Here is a 22,521-nt window from a genome sequence, read left to right as displayed (position 1 = left end):
TGTTGCTATACCTGAGGCTAACTTATTTCCGTATTTTATTTTTTATAATTCTTTTTTAATTTCACGTTTTACTCAATATTTTAATAATATTTTAATAATGTAGCGCTTGTAGATGAAATAGTTATGATAAGATATACATGTTGTGAAAGATAAATAAAACAGAGACCCATAAGCATCTTATCAGACAACTAATATAAAAAAACTATGCAATGGCCTATTAACATGTTAAGCATGGGAATAATATATTCATATATATCTAACCATAAGTAATATATACATGTGTTAAGCAGAATTAAAGAAGATTTATATATTTTAAAAATCATAGTAAGTATACATAGTTGTACAAAGAAATAGATATATCCAGATACATACATATAATCAAATAATAAATGTTTACCTACACAGGGATATGTTGTACATTAGTGATTGAGTATGATAGTTGTGTAGGAAAGAGACAACTCTTGAGTAGTCTTCTGAAGATTAAATAGTTATCCATGGATCTTATATGTACGGGTATGGAATTCCATAGTTTGGCAGCTTGAACAGAGAAAGAAGTACCACCTACAGTCTTTTTCTTGTATGGTGGGGTTTTTAGGCAAGGTGCCAATCTTGAGCAGAAGTTCCTTTGTTGAATGTATTTGGTGATTTTATTCCTCATGAAAAGTGGTCCTGTTCCATGTATTGCTTGGTGGGTGATGCAAAGCAGCTTGAAGGTGTATCTTCTGGCAACTGCTAACAAATGTAATGTTCTCAAGGCGGAGAAGATGATGGCTTTTGGCTTTACATGTAGGAGAAGTCTGCCAGCAGAGTTCTGAATCCATTGTAGGGTTTTCATAGTTGATAAAGAGGATCTGTGGTAAAGGTCATTGGTATAATCAGGTTTAAATAGTACAAGAGAGATAGTAGCCTGGACCTTGTGTAGAGATCCCAGGTGGGGGAAATTGTGTTGTAGAGTTTTCATCGTGATGAAGTTTGATGTTGATAATTTGTCCACTTGGACATTCACTGTTAACTTGGAGTCCATGGTAATTCCAAGATTGCTTACTTCCTTAGATACTTTAGAAATTGGTCCTAGATCACCTGGCCAGTCGCAGAGAGGGTCCAAGTTTTTCAAGGTGCATCATGTGAGTATTGGCGTTTTGGAACCATTCATTTTGAGATGGCTCCATGTCATCCACTGATCAACAGCTCTGAGGCAACTGAAGATTTTTGAGTTTCCAATGTCTTTGGGGCTTACCGGTTCAAAGAGTTTTTGTGTGTCATCTGCATAGTTGTACCATATGAACTGAAATTAATTAATCTTTGCTGGTAACGACTTCATGTAGATGTTGAAAAGAATGGGTGAGATGATATAGCCTTGTGGGACCCCTACTTTTGTGAAGTACAGTTTGGATGAGAAAAGGGGAGGATGACAATTGTTCTGTTATGAAGGTTGGATGTGATCTAGTCGAGAGCAGTCCCCTCCATGCCAATTTCATAGAGTCTTTGTATTGGGGTGTTATGCTCAACTGTGTCAAAGGCAGCTGAGAGATACAAGAGAAGTAGTGCAGCAGCTCCATTTCGGTCTACTGTGTTTTTAAAGTCATCCCAGATGGCGATGAGGGAAGATTCTCTGCCTCTTGCAGGGCAGAATCCAGTTTGGCAGTTATCTTCAATGAATTGTGACATCTGGGCAAATGCTACTCTGTCAGTTTGCCCTGGAAATGTCAATTTGTAATTGGTCTGTAGGTGTTGGGGATCATGCAGGACAAAGTTTGTCTTCGTTAGTAATGGACGTATACATGCCTTTTTTAGGTCTTTAGTTAAGATTTCCATTGTTACATAATTATTGATGATTCTTCTTACTGATGCGGCAGCAGAGGTATATATATGTCCTTGCAAAATTTATGGTGGACAAGGGTCAGAAGGGCAGCTGGAAGGCCTGTTTGGTTTGATCAGATCTATAAATTAAATTTGTGCTATTTGTTTGAAGGAATGCTGAGGCTAGGTTAGCCAACTCTTGGCGGGGATGTTTGGAAATGGGTTGGTTCTGGTGGTTTTCCTTAGTTTCAAATAGGAATACATCATGTCTGATTTGGTTGGGTAGTGATTTGTCAGTTTGTCCATGAATTCTTGAGTAATGGGAAGAGTTCCTTTTGTGCATTTGGGATTACCAAATTCAGTGAGAATACTACAAAATTCTTTATTCGCACATTTAGCATTTTTATTTCTGTCTAAAAAGTACATCTTCTTAGCTTTTTTGATTGTTAATTTGTATATCCTGTTAAGTTTGCATAGGTGAAGTTTGTCTTGATTGCTGTTTGCTTTGAGACATGTTCGTTGCAGCCTTCTAATTTCTTGTTTTATCTTTTTTTAGCTCTGTATTTCTCCAAGGTGCTTGTTTTCGTTTGTCCTGTTTTATTGTTCTTAATGCTATTAAGATATTGAAAGCTTTCTGTAGCCACTCATAAAGTTTTTGTATGAAATTTATTGTGTCTTGGTCTTTGTTGGATGCTAGTTCTATGTATTCAAAATTGATCTTGTTCCACAGTCGATAGGTAGAAGCAAGTGAGGTGGTCTTGGGTGAGTTGATTTGCGTTTTTTTTATTTCAGAAAGGTACCAAATGGTGCTCCGACCATGTAACTAGAGTAATTTGAAAGGTAACTAGTTCTGGATTTGCAAAAATGACATCTAGAATGCATTCAGTGATGTGTGTTGGTTGTATACAATCTGATGTAGGTTCAGTGTGACTAGGCCAATGATGATAGTTTTCGGATGGGGTATTTGGGTTTCTCAAACCATATGTTTATATCACTAAGAATGCATAGGTTGGAGTGTAATGTTATAAGGCTTGAAACTGTGTCTAGAAACGTATCTGAGAATGTTGCATTGTAGGTAGTGGTCTTGTAAAGGAGGAACAAATTACAGGAGGAAGTTGATGTAGGGTTGAATCTGGTGATGAGAACCTCACATTCTTGTACCGAAATGTCTTCAGTTTTGGTGAGATTGATTGTTTGCTTGGATCTGTTGGATCTCTTGGGTCTGCTTGTGCCAGTAATGGAGATGGTGGTTGCGAATCAGATGGTGAGCTGTGTTGGTTTTTTAAAGTAGCCTTGTTGTGTAATAGATATAGAGATGCGAAGTTGTGAGGAGTAGCATGTTGTTTAGTTTGTTTGATGGGTGTTTAGTGGCAAGGGTGTATGGGTTAGCGGTGGTGGTAGAGGCTGTCAGTCATATTTTAAGGCTCTAAATTGTGCAATGTATGAGAGGTAGGAGAATGATAGCTGTTGTGTTGGCGTATTTGTGCAGGTGATAGTGAAGATTGAAAATTTGGTTTGGTAGTGAAGATGGCTTAGGATGTGTATTATTCTGTAGCATTGAGAGTGCAAGCGGGTGTATGCTTCTAATTTGTGTTGAAAAGAGTTATGAAAATGCTTATGTGAGATTTTGATATGCTAGTGTGTGTGAGTGCTATGTCTTGTTTTTGTGGAGTAGTGAGAGGAGATATTGATATAGTGATTTTCTGAGAAGGATTTGTATGTAGAATGCTGTTGGTGAGTGGAAGTTGTATGGTAAAGAGGGTGGCATGGTGTTTTGGAAAAGTTTATGTGGTGTGAGAGGGGATGGGCAAAAGTTATAAATGTTTGTGTTAGATTTAATCGTTGGAAAAGGTGATATGTGTGGTGGAGTGGAGTGTACGAATTGTTTGTTTGTGTGTTTTTGGTAAAAAGAGGAAGTCAGTGTTGGTGGGTGATATGGTGAAAGACTGAGTATATATTTGATGGTGACAGAAAGGGGTCTGTTAGGAGCAGGTAGTGGGTAGAGCTGGTGTTTTGTATGAATAGGGAGTGTGTGTCTGGATGGGTTACACTCATGTATAATGTAGCTTTGTGTTGTGTTGGTGATATGTGGTTGTGTAGTGGTTGTTGAGACACTGAAATGTGTATGAGGTTTGTTTGTGGTACCTGAGCATTGTGCAATTGCTGAAATAGGTCTATGGGCCAATGGAAACCCTAGTCCTAACCCTAACCAATCAGAACCCTAGACCTATGCCGGAGGACCAGTAGGAGACCTGGCCCTTTCAGCCAATCACAGCCCTGGTGCTACAAACCAATATAAAGCTAAACCCTAAGCACTCTCAAAACCCTAGCCCTATGAACCAATCAGAAACCCAGACCTATCAGCCAAGCAGAACCCTAACCCTAAGCATAACTACAATAGAAACGTTGCCCCTATGAACTAATCCGAACTCCAGACCTATCAGCTTATCAAAACTCTAACCCTAAGCCCAAGGTCAAATTGAAGTCCCAGCCCTAGAAACCAATCATAGCACAGATGCAGCAACCAGTAAGAAACTTATATAAAGGGCATGTGACCTTAAACACGGGCAGGGGGCAGGTAGCTGCTCTGCAAGTCAGAATGTCCTTGGATAAATACAGGCTCAATCCACACTTTGCAGATCCAGGTCAGCCTTGCAGTTAAGGCCCAAATTTAAAACCACTACAGATACTGCTTTTCACGCAGTTAAGCACAACACTTTCTCTAGCCAAAAATGAGTGCTACATACACTTCCCAAACAATAAAGCAGATTAAGGAGTCTCTTAAACACACTTTGTATGGCCTCTGAGATTATAGGGCTGATTATGAGTTTGGCGGACTACTTCCAATTAGGTGGTTGCCGCCATAGTGGCTATATCCCACTGGCCACATTAAGAGTTTTCCGCTAGGTCAGCGGGTTGAAACCTGAGTTTCCGCTGGCTGGACTAGCAGGAAACAGCCTACAGTCTACAGTATTGTGTCCCTGGGTCATAATAGAGCCAGTGGCAATGCTGTAGAGTGCAGGGTGCACCAGCACACTCGCAATGTTCACTGTCTGCAACCCCCTCGGCCACCCTGCACTTGTTCTCTGCCAGCATTTTCATGGCAATGCTACTGCCATGAAACTGCTGGCGGAGAAGGGAGTTGTAATCCCCAGGGCAGAGATGCTTCGAGCGTTGCCCTGGTGGATTAGGACCGCTGCAACCATCAGACCGCTTGGATCTCAGGTCCTGGCGCAGCAGGTGATTCCCTGGTGTCCCGACCGCTAGGGCTGTAATGTGGTGGTCGGATCGTCGTATTGACGGCAGTCTGACCGTCATCCACGAGTCTGGAGGTCTAGTGACTGCCAGACTCGTAATAAGGGCCATAGTTTGCCTTTTTAACTGAAAAAAACACAGGCCTTGGCACAGTACAGGGTAAAACTAAGGCCCTGATTTATACTTTTTTTGCACCGTATTACTGTCATTTTTTTATGCAAGAGTGGCGCAAACTTACAAAATACAATTGTATTTCGTAAGTTTGCACCACTTTTGCGTCTCTGTACAGTTTGCACCTTTACAACTGCTGTTTCTGTACTTGTGACTGTTTATACTCTCTCTTAGGCCCTGATTTATACTTTTTTTGCACCGCATTGCTGTCATTTGTTTACGCAAAAGTGGTGCAAACTTACAAAATACAATTGTATTTTGTAAGTTTGCACCGCTTTCGCGTCACAAAATGACAGTACAATTGTATTTTGTAAGTTTGCACCACTTTTGCGTAAAAAAATGACAGTAATGCGGTGCAAAAAAAGTATAACTCAGGGCCTAAGCGAGAGTATAAACAGTCACAAGTACAGAAACAGCAGTTTTAAAGGTGCAAATTGCACAGAGACCTAGAGTTCAATTTAAACAGTCACAGAAAGAAAAATAAGCAGGTTCAAAGTTTTAAGAATGCACAGCACAGATCTGTGTTCTTACCACCTGTTTAAGGCACAGAGAAGCTTGGGGCTACAAAATGGAGGATGACCCATAGTTATTTTAAACTGTGATACAGTAAACAGGAATTTGGTGGTGACCACAGAGTCTATGCCTTATTTCTAGTGTGCCTATGCACATATGAGAAACATAAGGACAGAAAGCAGGTGTAGAAGGGACAGATGAGAGAACAATGGATGACATTTGCATTACCAGAAACAAATCAAGACACAAAATGGGATAAATAGAATAAATACAGGCAAAAGAATGAGGTCAGGTAATGTGGAAAAGATTAGTCAAATCTCAAAATAGAAAATGGGAGATTGGTGACCAGGACAGTTGGTGAAAGAAGGGCATACTAAATTAAAACACAAGTAAAGAAAGCAGGGATTATCACTGAAACTCTAAAGAATACTAAACCTATCAAACAAAGATAATCTGATGGAGTGACATATTAAAAGAACTATAATGAAATGTAGTTTTATGTAATTAAAGGGTTGTTCGCTGAAGGACGTTTTACCATCCAAGATGACACATGAGGACTTTTTCAAATCAGGATATGCTTTCTGAAATATGCAATGGTTGAGGAAAATTGGCAGCTCTCTCGCCATAAGCAACCAAAGCTTTATTTAAATATAAATTGCTCACTTGAAGTGTCATTTAACTAAGTGTATAAAGACATTCTAATAATTCTCTGATCTTATTTTATTTAATGAAATCAAGTTTTGTTTTTTATGTAGCACTTTTCACACACAAAACAGTTTTTTATTGTAAAAAAATACCTGATTAATATTATGATACAGTTACACATTTACATCATACTTTAGTAAAGGATTGTTTATTAAGTGGATTGTGATGTGTGCAGTGTCAGGCTTTGTTTTCAAGTTGGCCTCCGTATTCACTAAATAGACCCTACCAGCTCCAGAAGCCTCTAAGATATTATACATTATGAATGCAACTCATTTACTCCCATAGAGGTGGAATAATTAATTAAATAATCAATAACCAGGCAGTGAGGAAGAAAAGCTTCTCTAGCCTGATCTAATTTTTGATTAACACCAGCTTAAAGTAGTAGCTAAAGGAGGGTGAAAGGCTGATCCAAAGCCCACTCTCTGTGAAGCATTTACAAAACTGTTGAGCCACAGCTAAAAATACAAATCCAATTTCAATCAGTCACCTCCTACCTGTAGTGAAAAGTACAGTGATACTGAAACATTAATTTTTGGGGGGATTTCAATTCTTAGTTTACATTGACACACTCCAACAAACAAAGATATTTATAAGACTGGTGGTAGCCATGACACCTGTTTTTGTTGTTGTTGAGGAGGCTGCTAATCACTATGGAGGCTATCTCTGTTTGGTGCAGAGCTCTGAAACACTGAGAGGGAGTGGAATATATATTTTTGACTAGGACGGAGGCAACTGCAATCCAACTTAAGTAGTACTGTGAGTGAAGAAGCAGCTTACAAAAGACTTTACAACTTTCATTAATCACTAGAAAATGCTTTCAGCAAGTGGCTGCAGATTTTTACTACTACAAAATAAAATCTTGCTGCAATATCCTCTGGTTCTATAAATCACATATTACTCATCATCTACTTTACTTAATGTGCACAAATTAAACATTGTTCAGAAAGTTATTTTAATACATATGTACAACTTAAAAACCAAACATCAAAATACTGTCCATACGCTGCATGGTATTGCAAAAGGATCCGAATTGTTCATGATTCAATGCTCAACAGTAAATTCATCAGCAGCATCTATGTGTTTCATAACTCACATCAAGTCAGTTATAACAATTATAAACCAGGCCACATGACTACCTATTTACCCATTGGTGTGGTTGTAATGGGCTATTCTTGTAATATAACTATTGTCACAACCTATAGCTGAACTTTTGAAGCAATGCCACTGTCATGACATACAATTCAGCAGCAATTAAAGCGATACAAGTGTCACTTCCATGTTACATCCATTTTGTCAGAAGAATCAATTCTCTACTCCACCCTGCATTAGCTACAACAACTTTTTAAGTATTGTTTACAGAGAGATGGTACAGATAACGAACACAATATTTCTGAAGCATGAGTAAGTTATTCCATGGATGGAATTGTATTGTAACCTTTTCACAGGTTTTTTGCTACAACAGTCAATGAAGTCTATCCTCACTCAGATGCAGCATTCAGATAGGAGGTTTAAGCTCAGTTTTTATGGACAATAACACAGGATACTCTAAAGTTGCCAAAACAGGTATACAACATATTTAGAGTGGCAAATGAAGAAGACACCAACATTTCTTGAAATATAATTATAATAGCTGAACAGAGATTTATGATGTCATAATGGAACCAAAAGAGGGGACTTGTGAAGGAGGCTTAAGAATATCACCAACAAATGATTCTCCTGTAGGGTATTGTGGACACCTACTCCAATTACAAAACAAAAAACTATACCCCAACAGGAAATCCTTAGAACATCTATAGTACTATGTCAGAAAAGGCAACATCAGCTATTAATTAGGGTCTGATGTGCCAAGCATGAGCAAGGAAAGTAGCCTGGCACCCAGCATTTACCATTGATTTCTGCGTATCTATTGTCCACTCTACATTTGTAACAGTTGTTGATTTGCCAAATATGGCTTGATGTTAAAGGGAACTTTGCTAAGACCAAGATACTTTCAAAGGAAATTGTGTAATGCAATTTAAATAATCAGCTATTTCCCATCCCATTGTATTTGACCCCCCTCCAACATGAAATGAATTTGGTAATACATACCACAGTTTGATGGTTTACTTGTATCACTTCATCTCCAGCATGAATTTTTTTACATCGATCTGCAGCAGACTGTATCAGAAATAAAGACCATGCACTTGAATTATAACTGGAAATTGTGATTAAAAGCCATCATCACATTTTCAGTAGATGCCAGGGGCAAAAACAGCTTTCAGGATGTGTTGAGTGTGCCATTTGTCACACCAAAGTACCAATACAATGTAAATAATTGAAAGTTACATTGGGTACTTCACAGTCATTATTTTAGCACCTGTGTGAATGAATGCTTACTCTGACAAAGTCAAACAATTTCTGGCAATTCAGATGACACTGGTTCCAGTGCATTTCAATGCTAGAAGGACATGTTGGTAAACCTTTCTCATTTGTTTAATAGTTCTCAGAGAAACTGTTTTTAACCCCTTGTTTATTAAAAATGTAGACGCATGGTACATTTAAAATTGTAAATATTAAATGACTGTGCAATTGTATTATGTGGAGTTAGATTCACGTAATAGTGAACGAGGTGTAATGTCTTTCAAATGCATAAGTCCTTAAAGATAATACTGTGCCAGAACAAAGTGACCAGAACAATGCAGCTAAATGGGTGGAAATTCAGGGGCTTTGACAACATTTCACACTTCCTAACGCTTCTATCCCAGAAATACACATATAAACTTGCAAATCAGTGCCTTGTAGAATCATCACAACTGCACAGAGCCTAGGCACATTTAAAAAGAACACATTAGGACAAGGTATCATCTTATATAGTCTCCCCCAAACACACACCCCAATGCCATCCATATGCATATCTTGCCAAGGATACAGTCATATAAGCATCTTCTGTCTCTTTTTTCGCTGTCTTTCTCAATTTCCTTCACTTTGTCTTGTTTTTTATTGCACACACACACCCACACACCCATTCCAACTGTAATTTGGAATACCATACCCAGAACAAGCAATAGCACACACCTCAGAGAAAACATACATTAAATAAACACAAGTTCGAGCAATGCTGCATTTGCTGACACATTGGGAAATGTGGGACCTTAAAAACAGCTGAGAGCAGAACTGTGTTGTCTCTCTCACACAGCCTGCAAATGGGTTATTATCCATCATAGTGAAAGTACAATCATTTATTCAAATAAAATGCCTTGTAAATTCTTTCACTATACATGGGGATCTCAGTGACTCCAAGTTGGGCAGAATACGTAGGCAACTATGGGGTTCAGAAGACCATCAATCTGGTACAATGTTTGGCAAACTAAGGGCCTCATTTATGAGGCCAGTGTCGTAGGGCGGCGCAGCAAGTGTCTTGCTGCTCTGCCCTGCACCACATGGAAAGGTTAGAAATTCACAGTATCTATAAGATATAGGGCATTTCTGTTCTCCCGCCTGCACTGGTGCATAAATTGCTGCCTAGCGCCAACACAGACACCCTTGGACCATGGTGCAAGGATGCCTGCTTTGCAGGGATGATTGTTTGTATACAGGAAGGGACATCTTCCTGCACGAAAACAACCACAAGAGGTGTATTTCTCCACATTTTTCCTCTTTCTATGCGTGCTGCAGAATGCAGAACACGTAGAAAGAGGAAAAAACATGGAAAAATAAAGAGACATCTCTCTGTTACATCATTCATACACTACCCCTGAGGTGGGGTAGGAATCTGACGCATTCCTAGACTTGTAAATCACGGAATGTGTCAGATTCCTTTGGGTTTCATGGGTGTTGCTTGGGAGCACCCCTAGGCAACCCCCATGGAATGCCGCTTTCACACAGTGTTTTGCACGGAAGGGGTCATTATTACAAGGCCATGAAAAGCCATGGAAGGTGGCTTACCCTGGCCTTGTAAATATGGGCTGGCACACTGCGGCACTGGATTATCAAAACAATTATGCTCCTGTGGCGCAGTGTGCCTCAAGGGCCTTGTAAATGAGGCCATAAGTTCAGCAGGATTTTTCATTATTATTTTACTTAGTGGCCTGGAGAGAAGGTCAGAACTCCACAGAGCAATGTGAAAAGTATCAGCATAGCCTGCTCAGGAAAGGAGGCACCTGCAGAGCTGATCAATATCAGGCCATTGGTCCTGTAATCTCCTCTCATCACTGCCAAGGTCATCCAGATTTGCACACAATAAATATTAGCCAGACTATCTTTTGTATTGCAGTAGTTAGTTCTTATATTTAATGTGTTATAGGTATGACAAAATGACTATATTGTATACATAAAAAAACAGTTATTTTGGGCACGGTGCTGTAGACATAGTAAAAGCACCCCTGTAATGCACATTGTATAATTTCTTACCTGCTTTAATGCTATACATGACTTCTACAATACAAAAGAAATCCACACCAGTTAGGTGCTCCTCATGCTGGTGAGTGGCAGCAATGCTATGGTGGCTCTAAGTGTGGACTGTAGCAAGAATATCAAAAACAATATTTATCCCTGTGAAGGTATGCTCTCTCAGCAAGCTATCATAAAAGTGTGTTCAGAGTGCTGACATGTGAAAGACTCATCATCAAAAGTTTAGATGGTCAGTGGAAAATGTTGCTTTAATAACTAACATTCTATTAAAAACAAAATATTGAATGACACATTAATATTTTTGAAAAGACTCCAATGCTTGTCATACAAGAGTGCCTGTAGAAAAGGAATATCAGACTATACAATGCATGATTTTATAACGTATGTCTTTACAACATATGTAATATAATGAGTTGTTTTACACTTATGTACTTTCCCACCACATTTGTGATTTTAAAGGCTTATATTCTTTCACAGACATCCAATGTTCATCATAGAATAGCACCTGGAGAGAAGAACTATCATGCTTTACAATGCATGCATTTACAATGCACGTAATACAACAAATTCTTTCTAATTTTTGTGTATTTACAACAAGGTTTTACCAGTTCCTGAAGAAAGGAGGATTGATTGGGTTTTTAATTGTGGAAGAACAGAGGTGAGGGAGTCTATACTTGAAAGTGTACTATTGTAAATAGGGCATTGTGTATTTTCGTAGATATTGGAGATTTTCAAATGATATGTTTATTGGTGATAGGCAAAGAATTTTAAATTGCCCCAGAGCATGCATAATTTCCATTAGAATAATGCTGTAGATTCTTATCAATTAGTTTAGTATAAAGGTTTAGCCACCACAAACACCTTATCAGTGTCACAGTTTCTTTCTAAATAATAATCCTGTACTCAGTTCTATATTACACTCACATTTTCTGTGGTTCCTGTGATTACATGAAGACCATCATATGTTGATTTAATATACATTCCCTGCAATGGAATTTGAAAACATTAGTTAGAGTACAATAAATGTGCTGTAATTAACACCCAACAAAGGACATCCAAATAAAAAAAAAAAAACATTACAAATATTGCTGAAATGTATACATTGGGAAACTTTACAAATCAAAATGATCCTCTTAGCCTTTATTTGTGATGTGACTATGCATGTTGGAGCTGGTGTCATGATATCGTGAGCAAAGATATATGATAACATTATCTGCATTTAATAATGTGTATGAATCTTAGAGTTTAAAGAAAATGTTAATGTCTTCTTTAGGCAAAATGTAAACACTGCATTGAACTAACTGTGTGTGCTAAGAAGGTGCATTACATATTTTCTTTTCAGAGAAAAGTGATAACATGTTTTTTACTACCCAGAGATACCTCAATGTTCATTTTCTTTCAAGCTACAAAGCAATCTGAGTAGTATGCCTGAAATGTGTTCTGGGCATTTTGTCTTAAGAAATATTAATATATAACCTAGCTGGTTACATTGTGGATGAAACAGAAACACATTTCACCAAACAATTGTAGAAATTACAACAATGAAAGGATGTATGTTGCAATAACATGGTTGACAATAGAACTTTGTATTCCACATTCACACCCTTCGGATAGAAAATGGTCAGAGGCCACACAGAAAACAACATGTCTAAACCATACAATATATAGGTCCCTATTCCACTTTTGAACTCTCACTGTACAGCGATATTCCTTGTAGATCCTTAATGTATATCTAAAAGAAGTTTTACTTGTATTTATCTTTTATTTATTTATTTAATCATTTATTTTATAATGCTACTGCACCACAATGAGGATTATCAATCTTTACAAGAAAGACCATTTATAATTGAAATCAATATTTGTGACAACAGCATCAGAAAGACAGTGATGGGTGAAAATGATGAAGATTCATCTTGTGGGCTGAATAATTTGAAGCTGAGTTTCAGGAGTTTCCTGGGAGAGGAGGAGTATTTAATTGTGGAGGACGAGAGGTCCACAGGATTATTCCAGCATCAGGCTGTTTTGAATTTGCAGGTTTTCACATGCAAAGAGACATTATTCCAGAATTCTTTAAAAAACCTTGGACACGGTACAAAAGGTTTCAATCAGTCCTTTGCAAGTAATTATTATTAATTGACAATAAGCACAAAGGTCAAAGTTCATCAAATATTCAATTGATGAAGATATAGAATTATAGATGGGTAACTGAGACTTACGAAGATGTTTTTCATTAAGAGGTCTGAGTGACATCAAAAGACAATGAGAGTGAAACTCAAGTATTCTATGAACCCCAGAGAGTTCACTCAGAACCCCAAGGTGGAAAACATCCCTGTCACACAGCTATCAATCTATAATTTCAAGTTATGTGTGGCACCTAAAATCATCTGCTCCTACTTATAACTGCTATGAAGGGGTACAAACGTAATGGGCCAATCATACATAGTATGGCCTGTTCTCCCAGGACCAAATGTGACAAAACACCCCACCTGCTATCCTTTATTTAAAATTATTTTCAATGGTTTTACAATTTAACTTTCAACTGTTCATTTTCATTTCCTTTGTACCATGACAATACATTTTGGTAGCTGCTACATAAATCTATTTTACTTTTTGTAATATAGCTCACTCCTCGTAGTGAGCATGCAGTGTCGCCTTGTTGATACAGTATTTGCCACTTTGGCCATGATGGAGTTTCGCCATCAATGACAACTTTATAACTATGTAAATTTAGAAAATGCTAATATCTAACTCTTTTTTGCACAAACTCATTGAGTGAGTATTTAGGGCCTGATTTAGAGTTTGGGGAAAGAATTACTCTGTCACAAATGTCCCATAGGCTATAATGGAATTGTAATATGGCGCACAGGATATCCATCACATTTGTGATGGAATAACTGCCTCTGCCAAACTCTAAATCAGGCCCTGAGTCTCCCTTTAGATCCAACATGATGTTCAATGCGGTTCATAGGTGTGGCTGGCTATTTATGCTGCTAACCATAGGAAGATGCCAGCATATCCCCCTACATGCTGTCAAATTGTATGCATGTCTCTGAAATCATTGTTTGTTTCTTTTACTGAAGATTGTCAGTAAACTTACATGGATTCCTTAACTACCTGCACCACCTTTTAATGCTTTCCTTCCAGCTCCTGCAGCCGGGCATTCTGATTTCAGTCAAAACACACAAGCAGTGCTGTGCTGACAGGTTCTCAGAGAGCCCTGCCAGCCTTCTTCAGAAGGTCATTTTGACGTAGCAACAGTGGGCAACAAGTTTTGCTATCAACTGTTGCTACGTCACAGGAGTAAACTACCAGGTTTACAATCTGGGAAAAACTAAAGAGGCTTCCCTTTAAAGACATGCATAAAAACGTTATCACACATTCAAAAATTGGGAAAGGTGCTCCCCACGAAAAAAAAATATGGTGGCTCAGTATACGTGAGTTGTGAAGAAAGTGACACATAGTGAACAATAACAACTCTTTCTCTCAATTTATTTTGAGTGTGCATGTGTGCGTGTGTTGAGCATTGAGTGTTACATTTATTGTTGTTAAGTGCTAAAAGTGCCAAACGTTGCCACCTGAGGGCATTTTTGGATTACTTGTGTTTACTTTAAGTGTAGTGAATTTACACTCTGTAATTAAACGTTTTCACTGAATATTGATTTGTTGACCCAATCAGGCCATTAGAATATGGTAGGTCTTGATTATGTTCTTTCCTTTGTGTAATTTTTAAGCTTACTCACAGGGATAGTAGCAAAAATACAATTGCAATGTGTTCCATACATCTTTGCAAATTAAAGAACTGTTGCACCTCTGGATTTTGATGTGGAGAAATGAGATACACGTTGTCAACGAGCGTGATTTTTGTATACAGATTGGCCCCCACCCATTCTAAAGACTTTTTTTCTATCTTCAATCATTTCTTTCTTGTCATTTGTTTTGTAGATTTGAAATCGCATCATCCTACATGCCTGTGTTAAGCCTTAGCATAGGAATATTTTCTTTACTTAAGTATACTTTGATTACAGCCCTTTTCTTATTCATATCTCTTTTTCTACCTATCAACAAAAGTGTTACCTGTTATGCCTAAATAGGTTTTAAAATAAACATTCATGCCCAGGACTACACTATGTTAATATCAAATATTGTATAGATCAGGGAGAAAAAGAGTCAACCGGTGGCAACATTTTCAATCAATGTTTTACAATATTTGTTACCATTTAATTTCTGCTTTGTATAAATTGTGCACTTTGAGGTTAAATAAAGAGTAATACAATCATCCCCTAATAATTATAGCACCTATGGCAGCCAATAGAATGCCACTCAGTCTGTGTTGTTAGTGTTCACTGTATGTCACTTTGTTCACAACTCAAGTATATTGCTCTGCCATGTTTTTCTTATTTGAACACCTTTTGAAGTTATTGAAAATGTGTTACAGTTATTATAAATTCATTAAATGCTGGACTTTGTGCTTCTTTTGAGTTAATAATCATTACTGGGTTTTATTGAGACGCTCTATACTTTGTCAAAGTTTTTAAACAATGCCGAAAGAACCAGTAATTACATGATCAATATACCCATATTCTGAATAATAAAGGGTTGTTCAATTTAACTTTACTACTATGATCTTGTGGTCATGTGGTGAGTGGAACACTGGGTCAGGGATTAATGAGCTTCCATCACTGGTAGCTCAGAAGTTCCCTCACTCTTAACAAAGTGCGGGGAACAATGATTTTGGGAAGCTGATTTACAGATGTCCTCCCTCATATTCAAACCCCAAGGGAAGCCATGAATCTGATGGATACTGAACAAGTATCAAGATTATTTCTGAATGTGATGGTATCAAAAGTTTCCCTAGTGAGACTTTTAAAAAGGATCATATAACAATTGCCACATTTTGCAGTGAAGTGTTTTAGCAAACCACACTTAAAGAAGAGTTCCATCCACATGTGAAAATAGCATTATAGAATATATACATACACATCTAAATGATTAACTATCCTGCAGTAACATGAATGTAAAGATGCACACAAAATGCTGGTCTCCAAAGTTAGAAAAATACACCGAAAACATTAATGCCTAAAGGGGTTTCAAAATAAAGATATGCCCAGCACAGCTCTATGTCAATATCTAACATTGTGCAGACCAGTGAGAGAAAGAGTCAGCCAGTGGTAGCACTTTCAATAGATTTTTTACAATATTTCCACTGTATAATTTCTGTTCTACCTAATCTGATAGTAATAAATACCTTTGTTCTGGAGCACAGCTAGATGGATATTTAATGGGTATCAATGATCGTGTTCCAAAAATACCACAAATCAACAGATACAACTTCATTATGGCAAGAAGGAAATGGTACCTTTACAATTAGATACTCTCTTTAAGTGTGTAAGTGAGGGTAGAAATAGGTGGAAGTAATTTTCTTTGGGGACTTATGAAAAATGTCTCTTGATATTAAGTGTTATATCTTCATTACTACTGTATATTATTAATAGGGTTTCGTATAAGATCACATTGAAATACTCCTCAGACATTGAACAAAGGTTCACTCTTGATAAGCAAGAAGGTCCAACTACTAATGCATTGTGTTGCAAATGAAGACAAACACAAGACCAATGTTTTTAATTGTGAAAGCATAAGAAAGTTGAATCCAGTAGCAAAACATTTATTGTATCAATGTTCCTGACTGGGACACTCCCACTAATATTGATGTGGAGAAAAAGTATTTTGATTATGATTAGTTAATTAAGGCCTAAGCCTAAACATTGATTTCTAAAGTTATCACATTATGACAGATAACAAATAAACTTGGCATCAAAGTCATTGTTTAACCACGTAATGAGAAACATCGCCAGTGGGAGCTCCTAATGGTCAATATCAACAGGCAAATATTAGTGTAATTAACAATAGTAAATATATACCTACCTTAAAATGTAATAATAGTCCAATGTAGTATATACAATATTACTGGAGGTAGATACTGTTGACCTGTGTGTAGTGACATTCAAACCAAGGTTAACACTGTTCTGCAGTTTGAATTTGTGAATAAGAATGTATTTGAAAAAGACAACAGATTCCCTTCAGTGACTGTATCATTTGTGCATCTTCAAATTAAGCCTCCCTTCTCATCATTAGATTCACACTTTAGATTCCAAGCTATTGTGCATGGATGTATTGCATGTTCCTCAAGTTGCTTAAAATATTTATAAACTGATATATAACAGATTGTAAAAATCCTTGGCCTATATGGCATATTGTTTACTGTTTGCCTACAAAGATAGGTAGTACTGTTAGGAAATAAAACTATGTGTAGAAAGATTGCTGTAATGCAATTGCGTTGAACAAAACACTTCCTTAACCTTGGATAGTTAATTTTGGATCCTTTATACAAATGATTTAAGGATAGCAGTGCAATAAACAGATACATTTAATAACTTAAGACCAAAAGCTAAAGGAGAATTGTTCTCGCACCAAAGATGTAGAACTACTGAAACTAATTGTAACACATATGTTTCGGCTTGGCAAAGGTATTAAAGTAGTCATTTGGAGCAACCTCTTCGAATGTTATCCACAGCAAGCAAGGCAATGGCAAGTTCATACACAGATGGTGTGAAATCAGGCCACATAGGACCAAAACAACAAACAGCAAAAACATCTACTTTGTATGGAGTAAACTGTTGTATAAGAATTCAGGCTAATGCCTTTTAAATCCCAAACAAGCTCAACTGACGGATCAACACATGACTGACATTTGCTGCTTTTTCCCATGACAGGCCCAAAAGGAGTCACCACGTGAGTCATACTTTGCTTATTCTGCTTTTCCTTTGATCTCTAAGTTGTTGATGAAGTGAGTGTCCCTTATATATAGATGCAGATGCACTCGGTGAAGGTATCACTATAAGGTTAAGAATGATATGGGACTCCAGGCTGGAAATAGTACAGATATTATTGTTCTTACTAGCCCGTTCCTCGCTTCTTAGATGGTAGTAGTAGTAGTAGCTGTATCAGTAGGAGGAAAAAGAGAAGGAGGAAGACCAATATTAGTGGCAGTAATTATATCACTATTATTAAAGGGTTGCCTGTCAAAATATTGTGGGTGTAATTAGCGTGTAGATTTTCTGTTACTAACTTCAGTGGGGAGATGTTTCTGTAAACAATGAGAGAGATCAGATTTTATTAATAAATGAATGGCATACAAGTTACCATATGATGTTTGTTTTTTTAACAATATTTTATTATCATTTTATTCTCATACTTTGATAATACAATTTTAACTTGTACATTAGACAGCATCAATCAATTCCAATAGACAATGTATTGTTCCAATCCGTAGACAGTGTCTGCACGAGCGTGTTCATAGTCTATGTAACTTCTTAACAGACATTCTATAGAACTTATTTACATGATGGTGGTTAACTTGGGGTGAGTATTCATAGTGGGGTGGAATATAGACTAGTCATCTGGGGTTGCAGTTCTCTTGCAATGTTCTCACTTTAATTTTGGTCTACTCAGGGGCTATTTTAGTCAGGTGGGTGGGTGCTTGGTGTGACTCTTGGTCAAGCTTGTACAGTGTCTATTACATCCAGGTAAGTGCTGCCTTCCTCGCCTACTTTTAACTTGGTGTTGAAGTCCCTCGTACTTTCCCTCCGGACAATAGCGTTGCGTTTAAGTGTACCTGTCGGCTTTACTATTCCTAGCAGGATGGTGTCCTGGCTAATCTCGGAGTATTTCCTCATCACTATCTCGAGATTCCCATCTTTCTAAAATTCCCTCCCACAAGGGGGCGATGGGTTTCTGGCGCAGTCCTTTCATTCCTTCGCGCCCCAGGACCTGAAGTTCTGCTCTAGCCCATTTTGTAACTTCGCAACACCACACCTCCAGTGGGGGGCATCCAGGATCTTTCCAGTTTAGTGCTATTTGTCTCCTATAGAGTGCTAATGCCAGATCCAGGATCCGGGTAGTTACAGTACCCACCGCTAGCCCTGAGCGAAGACCCAGCAGGCACAGCGATGGGGTCTGTGCCAGTTTGACACCTAGTGGTTTTTCCAGTTCAAACAGGACCTCCTCCCAGGATCGCCAGGATCGCCGGATGCCCGGGCAGTGCCACAGCATATGGTCCAAGTCTGCATCCAGCTCATTGCATCTGGGACATGTTCTGGAGTCACCCCCATAGATGATGTTTAGTCTATGCGGCGTAAGATACGTTCTGTGCAGATGGTTAACTTGTATGTATCTCAAACGTGTGTTCCTGGATACTGTCCCAGGGCATGCCATGGCTTTCTTCCACTCCGCCTCTGTCAGGGTACTATCTAGTGTCTTTTCCCATCTCTCTCGTAGCGTCTGGAGGGGGGTCAGAGTGCTCTCGTTTTGGGCCCTGTACAGCTTAGCGACCAGGTGGGTATCCTTGCCCATGGTCAGGAGGATATGCAGAATATTATGGCGGTCATTCTGACCCTGGTGGTAAAAACCGCCAGGGCCGTGGTCCGCGGGAGCACCGCCAACAGGCTGGCGGTGCTCCTTTGGGCATTCTGACCGCGGCGGTACAGCCGCGGCCAGAAACGGAAAGTCGGCGGTCTCCCGCCGGCTTTCCGCTGCCCAGGGGAATCCTCCATGGCGGCGCAGCTTGCTGCGCCGCCATGGGGATTCCGACCCCCATACCGCCATCCTGTTCCTGGCGGTTTCGGACGCCAGGAACAGGATGGCGGTATGGGGTGTTGTGGGGCCCCCTTAAGAGTGCCCCACTTAGAGTTTCAGTGTCTGCTTAGCAGACACTGAAATTCGCAACGGGTGCTACTGCACCCGTCGCACCCCTTCCACTCCGCCGGCTCCATTCGGAGCCGGCTTCCTCGTGGAAGGGTGTTTCCAGCTGGGCTGGTGGGCGGCCTTTTGGCGGTCGCCCGCCAGCCCAGTGGGAAACCCAGAATGACCGCTGCGGTCTTTTGACCGCGGTACGGTCTTCTGGCGGTTCCCGCTTTGCGGGTGGCTCCCGCCGCCCGCCAAGCTTAGAATCACCCCCTATGTGTTTCTGATTCTGCATTAATCGTTCCCCAGTGCGTTTTAATACAGTGAGTCAGGTGCTGGTAAGTTAAGAACTGCCCAGTCGGTACTTTATTCCTTTCAACTAAGTCTGTGAATGATCTTAATACTCCGCCCTGAAAGAAATCACAGAGAGTCTTTACCCCTTTACCCGCCCAGATCCCTAGGGCACTGCTAGTGTTTGACCCGTCTGATGTGTGAAATACCAGCCACTCTAATGGAAGAGCCGGGGAGTATGCTGTCCCTATTCCCACTGGACGTGAGCATCGCTTCCAGCACTCTAACGCAGTTTTCATTAGTGTACTCTCTACCTTGCGTTTTCCTGCCTGGGTGAGCATCCAGTTTCCGTCTCTCCCCCCACTAGCAGTGAGTCCATCCATGCAGCCTCCCCCTGCAAGCCATCTAGCAACCCACTGTAACTGACAGGCCAAGTAATAGGATTCGAAATCTGGAACACTGAGGCCTCCCATAATCGCTGGCCTACAGAGGACAGGGAGCGAGGCACGTCTGCAGCCCCCGTCCCATGTAAGATCTCTGAGTAGGGTGTTTAACTCGTGGAACCATGTTGAGTGCACCGCTACTGGTAAGTTAGTAAAGAAATAAAGAAGGCGTGGGAGCATTATCATCTTTGACAGGGATATCCTAGCCGAGATAGTCAGTTTCAGGGATCTCCAAAAACCCACCGAAGAGCAGAGCGCTCGGAGTGACTTACCTATATTACCCTTGCGGAAGTCTCTTATGTCATGGAACACCTGAATGGCCAGATATTTAAAGGTGTGCAGAGCCCACACGACATCCACAGGGCATGTCGATGGGCGTGTTCCGCCCGCGTCCAGTGGGAAGACAAATGTCTTACTTCTATTTAATCCCAATGCCCAGGGCAGGCCTGTCTCACCATCCCTCAAATATATTAGGACGTTATCTGCGTAGAGCGAGATGATATTTTCAGTCTGTCCCAGCACTATCCCTCTTCCCAATCCGGCGGAACGGAATTGGGCGGCCAGGGGCTCAATAGCCAGGGCAAATAATAGTGGGGACAAAGGACATCCTTGTCTAGTGCCCCTGTAGACTGGGTATGCCTCCGAGACCGACTTTCCGGTCTTCACTCTTGCAAGGGGGGACGCATATAACAGATCCACTCAGCGTACCCAGTTTGCTCCTAGCCCCATTCGGAGCATCACTGTCCGTAGAAAGTCCCATCTTAGGAAGTCAAATTCCTTTTCGAAGTCTATTGCCAGTGGGGTTGCCCCTGGGGGTTTCTCAGTGTGTAGCATGTGCAAGATGGAGAACAGGCGTCTCAGATTCAAGGATGTGTTCCTTGCTGGGATAAACCCATTTTGATCTTGGTGTATCAAATTAGGGATATGATGAAGGATCCGATTGGCCATAAGTTTACTGTTTAGAGAATTTTAAAGTCACAGTTTAGCATTGACAATGGGCGGAAGTCGGTCACTGAGAGCTCACCTGTGTCCCGCTTGGGCAGGGGGATTACCAGGGCCTCCCTCATTGAGCCGGGGAGCATACCCTGTTGAAATGCCTCTGTGAATATTTCTATTAGTCTGGGAGCTAGAGGTGTCGAGTACTTTGTGTAGAAGTCTATTGGTAGACCATCGGTACCTGGGGTTTTCCCGGCCGCTAATTGTGATATAGCTTCTTGCACTTCTTCCAGCGACACCGGGCCCCCCAGGACATCCTTGTCGCTATCTGACAGTGTGGATGATGGTAATGGGTGTATATATGCAAGGACCCGCTCTAACTCAATCGGATCTGGTTGCCTGTATAGAAAAGTATAGTACTCTAGGAAGGCCCCATTAAATTCTTTAGGTGTATGGTGAAGCTTCCCCTTCATGTCACGCACATTTACTATAGGCGCCCCTTCGCCTCCAGGTCTCACCAGCCAAGCCAGCATTCTCCCAGATCTACCCTCTTCTGCTTGCACTGAGGCCCAATATCTCAGCACGCTATGTAATCTCAACTGTTCTTCAATTCGGGAATGCGAAGGCCTTGCCTCCTTTAATCTGTCACCTCCTATTCCTGTACCATTACCGTTCCTTTCTTCTTCATGGTTGGTCATTTCTAACTTAACCAGTTCCCTTTCTAGTGTGCGTTGGATTCCAGCCGTCTGACTCATGCAATGGCCTCTCACTGCCACCTTAAGGGTTTCCCATTCTATGCCCCTAGATGACGCTGAACTAGTGTTAAGAGTGACATGTTCTGTGAGATGGGGTCGGAGTGACTCTCGGTATGCTTGGTCCTCCAGGGCAGCTTGACGTAGTCTGCATAATGGGATGGGGAGGTCTGTCCTCAGCTGCCTTCCATACGAGTAATAAAGGGTTATGATCGGACAGGGTACACCCTAAGTATTCCGTGTGAGTTACATTTTGTGCGGCCTGTGCAGAGCATAGGATCCTGTCTATCCTAGTGTGTAGTCGGTGTAGGCTAGAGTAGTATGAATAGTCCCTGTCTGCCGGATGTTGGGCGCGTCAGGCATCTGTCAGTCCCCAACTCAGCATCCATTCTCGGGAATAGCTGGCTATTTTATGTGTTATTGCCCCCTTAAGTGGCGGGGTGGAGAGGTCCATGTCCACGTCCACTACACTGTTAAAATCTCCACTTCTACGTGTAAGATGACCAGAAAGTTGCTGTAAAAAGGGG

General features: G+C 40.1%; 1 protein-coding gene across 2 annotated transcripts in view; it reads right to left on the bottom strand.

Moving 5' to 3' along the window:
- The window catches only part of CNKSR2 (connector enhancer of kinase suppressor of Ras 2), a 1,907,760-nt gene that overhangs the window by 756,773 nt on the left and 1,128,466 nt on the right, over positions 1–22,521 (bottom strand). For both annotated transcript variants that reach the window (XM_069204730.1, XM_069204731.1), the window contains exons 7-8: positions 11,758–11,817; positions 8,533–8,601 (exon numbers count right to left, since the gene is read on the bottom strand). In XM_069204730.1, the coding sequence (XP_069060831.1) occupies positions 8,533–8,601; positions 11,758–11,817 (129 nt within the window). The remainder of the gene's footprint in view (positions 1–8,532; positions 8,602–11,757; positions 11,818–22,521) is intronic.

The sequence above is a fragment of the Pleurodeles waltl genome, chromosome 8 (assembly GCF_031143425.1).
Source record: "Pleurodeles waltl isolate 20211129_DDA chromosome 8, aPleWal1.hap1.20221129, whole genome shotgun sequence".
In the NCBI taxonomy this organism is placed as follows: domain Eukaryota; kingdom Metazoa; phylum Chordata; class Amphibia; order Caudata; family Salamandridae; genus Pleurodeles; species Pleurodeles waltl.
The sequence above is the reverse complement of the archived record's forward strand: the minus strand, read 5'-3'. Positions and strand labels throughout refer to the sequence as shown.